This window comes from Montipora foliosa, unplaced genomic scaffold (assembly GCF_036669935.1).
Source record: "Montipora foliosa isolate CH-2021 unplaced genomic scaffold, ASM3666993v2 scaffold_455, whole genome shotgun sequence".
Classification (NCBI taxonomy): domain Eukaryota; kingdom Metazoa; phylum Cnidaria; class Anthozoa; order Scleractinia; family Acroporidae; genus Montipora; species Montipora foliosa.
The window spans coordinates 1-10,000 of NW_027179762.1; the positions used below are offsets into that span (position 1 = coordinate 1).

Below are 10,000 nucleotides of genomic sequence, written 5' to 3' on the forward strand. Positions count from 1 at the left end.
GTTAGTATGATCTTTTTTTTTTTTTTTTACTGTAGGTTCTAAAGATGTCAAAGATCGAAATGAGATTGCATGCTATATTCAAAGTACACATCGATGTCTGACATTTGCAGACTAACCCCAAATCGCAATTATTGAAAGCTAACCGTTTTAAATCGGGTTCTTAGACTTAAATAATGCTTATCAGCGCTATTTGAAATGGGTGCTTAGACTTAAATAATGTTGGTGTCTGACATTTGCAGACTGAAGACTGCAGACTAAGCACACATTTCAAATAGCGCTGATAAACATTATTTAAGTCTAAGAACCTGATTTAAAACGGTTAGCTTTCAATAATTGTCATTTAGGGTTGGTCTGCAGTCTGCAAATGTCAGTCACCGAGTACACATCCAGTTAAAATTAAAAGTACTTCAACTGCAACCTTATGACAGCTTCCAATGGGAGCCAAAGAGCTGTATGTTTTTGTGCTGAGTGAAGGGCATATTTTGACACCTTAGAAAAAAAGAAAAGCCCAGTTAAACTCACTGCCTATCGTACCAGCAACAAGTATTATGGTACAACAGATAATATTATTATTGTTTCACAAACACACTAAGGTTGATGTAACAACTGCATCAGATAACCTTACGCCCACGAGATACCAGATACACTTACATCTACTCCAACGTCAATCCGTTCTTTGGGAAGTGTAATGTGGCAAATTAGCAGTTCACTGTAAAAGGCTATTGCTTCAAATCTCGGCAATTAAAGCAGTATTTATAACTGACTAACCAGTGAAGAAGCATGAAGGTATCATCTTGGACCCAACAGTCCACATAAAATCATTCTATGGGCTCAAGACACGGGGCAGTTAGAAAAAGACGAAACCTATGTCTTCACAAACATGAGACTAAGGCAAAGTGGTGGCGTTAAATACCTGAACACCCCAAAAGATGACACGGGCGTACCAATCACTTCACTAGCTATAGCGCTAGCTCTGGATGGGATAGACTTGCTTGTGTATTTATCCACGGAATACAGCATGCCCACAAGGTACGTATCTGTTCTTCTCGTAAGAAAAAGTTAGTTACAAAGCCCGGGAACATGTTTTACTTCCCAACGAAATAATAAAACGCGCCGAGGAAGAAATGAATTACACGGATCACGAAAACTCATATTAATTATTTTACACTGGCGTCGATCTTGAGAGGGGGATCGTCTTAATTCGCAGTGTATCCCACAATGCATCGTACTTCACACCCGGGCTCTGGGAACGAGATTACTCGGTTGCATTTTTAAAGTCTTCGAAGACAACGGTCTCATGGAATTCGCTGTTGTAGACACAGCATTTTCCGAATGGATTTTTGTCCTTGAGCTGCCATTTAACTAACGCAGAAAGCAAACACAAGTCGTGCCAAACATGAGGTAAGCGGAAGTTGTTTGCTGGATTTCCATGTTTTTTTCAGTTTACATAGCCCCCGGCACCCCTCGCGTTTGCCCCGTAACTTATCTATTGTAGATTACCTCCCAATTGTAGATTACCTCCCAACCTTTTCAATCTTATGATCATACCACATCTCTGAGACTTACATATTGAATCGATGGCACATCTTCCAGTGTATTACCTGCGCAATTTTATCACTTCGCCATGCTACATGTAGTGCACTGCACTCGCTCTGATTAGTCTGATACAGTAATGCTCATGCAGAACTGTCTCATCTCTGGCGGACCACACATCCCACACGTTCCTGAAACATCTTCATCTTTTATCTCTGATAAGCTCTGTGTTCCCATAAAACTTTCCATATCGAGCATTGCTGGTGTACTTCTGTAATAGGTCCCTTTTAATATCTTCTTTCTCCTTGCCTTTTCCCGGGAAGTTCTTATTGCTCACTTCTCTGATGAAGATTTCACCACTCCTTGCCGCATATTTTCGCAGACTTTCAATTTCCATATTGTTGAGGGACATAGTTTTTAAGTGTTTAACCCACTGACACCTCAAACGCCCTGGAACGCCTCCAGTTGGCGAGTAAAATCGTCTTGCGTTAGACAGAGTAAAATCTGTCACTCCCAGGGGGTCAGTGGGTTAACCCATTCACACTTAAAACGCCCTAGGATGCCCCCCATTGACGAGTAAAATCGTCTGGCGTTAGACAGAGTAAAATCTGTCACTCCCAGGGGGTCAGTGGGTTAACCCATTCACACTTAAAACGCCCTAGGATGCCCCCCATTGACGAGTAAAATCGTCTGGCGTTAGACAGAGTAAAATCTATCACTCCCAGGGGGTCAGTGGGTTAACCCATTCACACTTAAAACGCCCTAGGATGCCCCCCATTGACGAGTAAAATCGTCTGGCGTTAGACAGAGTAAAATCTATCACTCCCAGGGGGTCAGTGGGTTAACCCATTCACACTTAAAACGCCCTAGGATGCCCCCCATTGACGAGTAAAATCGTCTGGCGTTAGACAGAGTAAAATCTATCACTCCCAGGGGGTCAGTGGGTTAACCCATTCACACTTAAAACGCCCTAGGATGCCCCCCATTGACGAGTAAAATCGTCTGGCGTTAGACAGAGTAAAATCTATCAAGTGTCATCCCTCCCAGGTGTCAATGGGTTAACACGGTCCTCTACACTAATCAAACCCTTTCCACCAATTTGCTGTGGCAAATTAATATAGTCTCTTAATGTTATTTGTATGATTAAAGTTTGATAAATACTTAAAAGCTTCCTTGTCTTTTGGGCAATTTCTTCCAGTTTATCCTTCTTCCAAAATATAATACCAACCCCATACCTTATCACAGACACTGCTCTTGGATTCAAGGCAAATCTTGTGTTTCCTGCATTAAGTTTTGAGTTTTATAATGTGCTTTTCACCCATATGAAGTACTCTTTTCTGACTATATCTTTCATTTCTGTATGTTTCATGTTGTCTGCTTCAAAAACCCTGAGGTATTTAATGTACACTTTATTTTTGTCTATCTGCGTCATCAGCTGATAATTCGGTAATGTTTTTCCCCTGCTTTCTTCTAACTTTCCCCGTTTAGTGACCAAAAGTCCAAAACCCACATTTTTTAATGCTAAACTTCATTCCAGTATCCTAGCTATATACACATACTGTATTGATCAAGGAATTCCGCTGTTTTTCATTGTTTCCATACGGTTAAAGGTCATCCATAAAGAACAACTGATTTACGGTAACATACCCCTTTCTTAATTCGTACCCTGCTTTACTCTTCCTCAAAATCAATGTCAATGGTATCAATACATCATCATCATCATCATCATCATCATCATCATTATTATTATTATTATTACTTTCATTGTTGATTTTCTCAGCTCTGTGACAGCCAGTTTCTGTATTGGTATCCCATTTGAACCTCTACCCTGAGATATCCAATACTCTCCTCGGTATTCTTGCTGATCCCAGTGGGGCAGCTAAAATTGTACTCTGCTACTACCGGTACTTCCTTCTTGATATCCAGCTTTTTCAACTCCTTCTCCAGTACTGTTTTGCCACAGCTCCCAATTCTCCTACTGTACAACCAGTAATACTTTTGCTGATCATGAGGTGTTCCACAATCTTTGAATCTCCCTTGCCAAGTCTTAGTACAGTACATGTACTTTTCAATCTCCACTTTCTCCTTTTTCTTCTCTTGTACTCTTCCATGTCTACATGTAGGTATTGATGCATGTACATTTATGACCAAGCCTGGCAAAAAGCGCCGGTCATCAGACATTTGTCCGGTAAACTTGAGGTTTTGACTGGCAAATGATCAGTCTGACCGGACAGGCTGATCAGGGTCTTCTGATATGATGCAAAGTAAAACTGTATTTTTACAGGTGCATTGATTTAAATTAAATAACACTGCAATGTACATGTGCTGTGGAATCAACAAGGATACTGTTCCCCAAATGCATGTTGTTTGTGTTTTCATTGGACTGATAAGATTTTATGACCAGTTTTACAGTGAATTTTTAGGGCCTCAAATTACATTTCTTATCGTGACTTCAATAACTAACGTTATTGCCTATGCACAAACAAAAGCTGAAACATATACAAATGTATTTTGTTCAACTAGAATGACAAACAAAGAAAGCAAAAACATAAGAATTCTCAATAGAATGGCAAACGAAAGCAACAGTATTGTCAAAACAGCATTGGGCAGTGTGCGCATGTTTTGATTGTTTTCATTGTCATGCAACAAAAAGCAAATTCAAAACCGTTCAATAAAAGAATCCAACAACTTGAAATGATTTCAAGACAAATATATAAACCATTTCTCCAATTGTCAGGTCTGTGTGGTACATCGTTTCTGAGTTATCAATTTCCCGAAGCATTTCACACAATGCTGCCATGTTGGTAGACCGTCCGTGGTCCACCAATATGGTGGCCAGTAATCAACGAAAACACCTGGAGTTCACTTTTCCGCAAATGTGCTTACTTAAATCAGAAACCCATAAGGGTTGAAACAATACAATACATGCTTAATTGACCACTCCCCATGGGGGCTTTTCAGGGCCAATGAAACACAACGAAACGACAGAACAGAACAACAACAACTGTTAAGAATCCCAACTGGCCAGAGGCAAGCCAGTTGGCTATTTACAAGTGCAGCTGGGAAGTTGAACCAGGGACTACCAGGATCAAATTCACCAAATGGTCAGAGCAGGTCTTGAACCCGGGATCTCCCGATCTCAAGGCAAGCGCCCTAACCACTGGGCCACACTGCCAACATGAAACGTGTAACGCACGTTCACAGCTTCCGAATATTAAGTGCGAACTGATTGGTTGAATGTTTCAGTGCTAAGTACCATATTTGGAAACCCCTTGCTCTTGTTGTTCCAAATATGGTAATTAGCAAATTGAATAATTATTCAGATGAAGCTTGTTCCCCAGCACACAGGGGGCCGTTACACGTTTCAACCCTTGTGGGTTTCTGATAAAATACATGTGTATGAACACCTCTCGTAATGTACTTGAAATCCACAAATGTCTGAGAATCATAGAAAGAGACAAGCTTTTCAATCAGCTCTGTATCCTGGGGTCACGCAAGGTAAAAATTCGGAAATTCAAAAATGCTGTATCCGAAACAGAGGACGTTATGGAACTGGGAAAAAGATTTATTTCTAGTTCATCTTCAACCCTCATTTAGATACAGAAAATATGTGCATGTGAATATTTCAAAGGTTTAATTTTAAATACTGTTTTTTGTACATTGGTCTGAAGAAAGTTCTAAAATATTTGAATGGAATCTTGAAAGATTTTTTTTGAAATTCTTCCGAATATGACTGAAGAATAATTTGAACAACAACAGTGGTGTCTTCCCACATGAATATTGACATAATGTTAAGTGATTTTACCCCATAAGATCTTACACGGGATTCCGATCATGCTAGAGCAGAAATAGTTTCAGGCCTGACGTTAAAACACGAAAAAGAAGGATCTTCCTGTCCGGCTACGGGCAATGCAAAAGATTTGAACCTTAACCCTCACCCTAACCACTTTTAAAAAAGAAAAAAAAGAAAAAAAGAAAAACGAGACAATGAAAATGAGGTGCCGTGGCCTGGCCTGACACATGACAGGCTTATAGCAAAAAAAATTATTTGTAGGCTTAATGACCCATGTGTGATTTAGATCTTAATTGTCTTTGAAAACAATATCTGCTCTTTGTGCCTGTATAACAATGATCTGTTTGTTTAGAGAAATCCAAAAGTATCTTTGCTTTGCTATTTTCTGCCACTTTCTTCTCAACATGGTCATACCAATTCCTTGAGTATGAGAGATAATATTTTTTACATAGATTTTAGTGTATTATTTGAGCTACTTTGTCATGTCTCTTTAGAACTACATTCACATTGTGCAAGTTTGCTACACAAATGGAGAATGTGAAATATAGTTTTGTCTCTCTATTTATACATTCTGCATTTTGTGGTTGACTGGCTTGTTTTTCTATGATAACCTCCCTCCATCAAGTTGTTAGTGCCTGATCCTTTGCAGTTTCTTCTTCATGTACATGTATCCATTCCTGAGCCAATAATTGTAGCCATGGCTGACTGGGCTACCCTGCCTAAATAAAGTTGACTTGACTTTTCTGATCTTAATCTTATTGTTTCCTCCACTGATTTCAGTCCTCTTCTGCCCTCATTCCTTGCTAAGTAAAGCCTGGCCATGCTTGCTCTGGGATAATGATAATAATAATTAGAATGATAATAATAACAACAATAATAATAATAATAATAATAATAATAATTATTATTATTATTATTATTATTATTATTATTATTATTCCATGAAGCTGTAAAGCTAAATGCACCATGATAATAATAATAATTTAATAATAATAATAATAATAATAATAATTATAATTATTATTATTATTATTATTATTATTATTAAATTATTATTATTATTATGGTGCATTTAGCTTCATGGCAGGTACAGTGTACTGTATGGTACACCCTGTACATTGTAATCAAAACTTCAAGAAATTTTAATCCCATCATCAGGTCATAACAAGCTGCCTTAGACTTCAAGGACTCTTTGGAGGATTGTTGCTTATCCCAGCAAGAGCTGCCAACTCTATCCCAGCAAACATGTACATGTAGTCCCGAGCCAGTCTCTTTGGAATAGTACCCAGTGCTCCAATAACAACAGGGACAACTTTAACACTCCTTGATCTTCCACAAGGCTTTTATCTCAACTGCCAGATCCAGATACTAATCTTGTTGACCTTTTCCTCTTGTTTGATATCTACCCTTCTGTCACTAGGGCATGCAATAGATGAGGAGTTTGTACACAAACACAATGTCAGGGTGATTGTGATCCAGTTTCTTATCTGTTTGTATAGAGAAATCTCACAGTAGTTTAAAAATTCTCAGACTCATAGTTGTACAGTGTATAAGCAGTTTAACAGCTGAGGGCAACTTGTATGATGGACCTGAATACCAATACATGATAGTTAATTGCATGTCTGGTCAGGTGTGCCACTGGTCCATGTAACTATATAAATATGCCAAAGGAATCTATTAGTCTACATTATTATTGTTACATGTAGCAATTGTACAATGTAATTAAATTTAATTGTACCTCTAATTTCTTGCAGCCTGCTCCATATGCCTCTGGAGAACAAGCTGTTTAATTGTCACTAGAAGACTGAGAATACTTTAAATATGTTAATTCATTCAAGGTGCAAAGATACATGTGAGTACTATTTTTATTAAACTCACAAAAAGTAACAGTTATTATAACAAGTATACACAGGAAGTTATTGTCAAAATGTCAGTCTTTATTCCAGAAATTGGCCAATGAGGGCTCAATTATTGTCAGCTGGAGAAACATTTTGTAACCATGCATTATCAAATTTTTCATTATGGTTAACCTCAGTAGTGCTAGAGTCTGGGCTTCTGATAGGATGCGGGAAAAAATGAAAGACTATGCGGAAATTTTTGGCCATAATTATTATGCGTAAACATGCGTTGATTATGCAGAAATTACACTAGATTATGCGGTTCCAAATTTAAGCAATAATTTGTAGAACTAATAATTACATGTAGGCTCGTCCAATGTATTTACATGCTTATGGTAAGTCAAGACTCGAAATTGCGACCAATACAGTCTAATTTGCAACTGAATTTTTTCCCTTTGCAATTTCCGACCAGCTTTCACCGTTAAGATAAAAGGGTTAGCAATTAGCTTTTTGCTGAACCTTTTGCTAAAATAAATAAAGCCAAACCTAAAAGTGGAGCTCCCGTTTTTAACCCAAAAAGCAATAAAATGTTTATGGAAATAACTATGCTTCTGCATAAAGTACAGATTGAATTAATCATCATTAGTGTGGACAGTTTACAGTGATCAAACAGATCAAACACCTCTGAGCTGACAGCATGCAGCAAACAAACAAGCCTTCCAAACAATAACCAACAATTTTAGTCAACTAAAACTGAAATTACACGCATAGTGATGTCTTTCACAACATTTTCTGTTTGACTGACAATCTTTACTCTTTAATCTTTACTAGGATTTCTTTGCTTAATTTTTTCAAATTTCGTTGCCTCTTCTCTGATGCTCTTTCCTGTTCTTTATCCTGTTGCTCATCACTAATATGATTTCCCGCCAAAAAACACCGGTTGCCAAGTGCAATGCTACCATGCGATTTCCGGCCAAGAAAAATTGTCCGAACACTCCTGTTCCCACAGGCTGTCCGGCTTCCCCACCTCCACCCTAACAGTCTGTACGGGCGGACAGATGTACGTGACATCATAACAAAAATTTCTCGCATGGATACTCTCACCCATGGTGCTCCGCTGGCACCCTTTGCGTGCCTAAGATCCGCTATTAATATTAAAGTCTTGTAGCCCTGATCATCTACTGTACATTTGATGAATTGATGTCAGTTTTTCATGCGTCTGTCCTGTTATTGATCATGAATTTCATCATAACATTGTCAAAGTAGCTGAGTGGATCCACCTCCACCCCGACAGTCTGTACGGGCGGACGGATGTACATGACATCATAACAAAAATTGGATCCGCAGACTACTTTGATAATGTTATGACGAAATTCATTGTCAATAACAGGACAGATGCATGAAAAACTGACATCAATTTGTTTTTCACAATAACAAAAAGGAGAGGGGTCAAAATTAAGTCAAACCATGTGAAGAAGGGGAGACAAAAATGCGAGAACTTCAATCTGACGCGAGCAATGTTGTGTCATTATCGCATATTATCGCATTATAAATTTATGTAAGACAGGACAAAGATCTTTCCAGTAGAGGGGAGTACATGCTTGAAACGGTTTATCTGTGGATGCTAGAGAGTACAGCCCAGAAAAAAATAAATATAAATGTGGCTGGAACAGTTTGTACAGTAATTAACATAATTTTTTATTCTACTATATATATATACACACACACACTGTGGCTGGAACAGTTTGTACAGTAATTAACATAATTTTTTATTCTACTATATATATATATACATATATATATCTGACTGATTTTTGAAGAAGGTGGCTGCTTAAATTTTCGGTTGAATACGGGCGAAGCCCATATTCAACCTCTTGGCGCGGTCTTTGAACCAGGGGGGGCTCCGTCAAGACATGCCTGTGCAAACTCTAGAGTGTCTGAGCTATGATTTAAATGTTAGCTTGCACCTATAAGAGCAAGGCAAAGTTAGTTTAGGGGGGGTTGATTATACCCTGAGTTAGAGTTTGTGCCTTGGTTTAAATAAAATAACTTGTCAGTATTTCTGTGACACTACTTGGCAGAAATTGATCGCCTATGACTTAGGAATGACCAAGAAGCTAATTCTCTTATATAGGACTTGATCAAAATTTAAGTCAGGAAGTCAGGAAATGTCTTACCTTGACCCCTCAGGTGCCACAGGGATCCCCATGCAAGGACCAGTAAAATAATTATTAGACACGTGTAAACTCGAGAAGTTGCATTGTCCAGGATGGGGTAAAGTTTGATCCTAGCTGCAATCATAGCTGTCAGTAGAAAGAACTTTGTTGTGCATCTGAAGGGGCTAAGTTACAGCATCAATGGGTAGCTTTTTGTAAATCCAGTCAGATATATATATTTATATATATAAACAAAAACAAAGTAAACACGCAAGGCAAAGATCAGCTGTTGCTACTCGATCTGAGTTTCACGCTGGTTGGCGATCTTCAGGCAACTGGCAGTTCAAATTTATTACAAGCGCATATAAACAAAGTTGACATCTAAAACAATGGTATATATATATATAGAGAGAGAGAGAGAGAGTGTAGGAGAGAAACCCTGACAATGCACACCCCAAATAATCATATTTTTACCTGTATAAATGTTTGAAAGAAAATTTGCCCTGAGCGGGATTTGAACCCACGTCCCCCCATTACTAGTCGGGTGTGATCACCACTACACCACCAGGACAACCATGCTGGCAACACAGCCATCGAAGAGGTGATTTACGTGGTTAAGGCGTGGGCTTCCCGGGAAATTTTCTTTCAAGGTGACAAGGTAGGGGAGCCTATAACTTCAC

At 38.5% G+C, this 10,000-nt stretch overlaps 1 protein-coding gene across 1 annotated transcript in view; it reads right to left on the reverse strand.

Moving 5' to 3' along the window:
• Window positions 1-4,386: 4,386 nt before the first annotated feature.
• The window catches only part of LOC137989342 (neuropilin-2-like), a 113,806-nt gene continuing 108,192 nt past the window's right edge, over window positions 4,387-10,000 (reverse strand). The window contains exon 7 of the mRNA XM_068835165.1: window positions 4,387-6,155. Within this exon, the coding sequence (XP_068691266.1) occupies window positions 6,130-6,155 (26 nt within the window). The 3' untranslated portion in view covers window positions 4,387-6,129. The remainder of the gene's footprint in view (window positions 6,156-10,000) is intronic.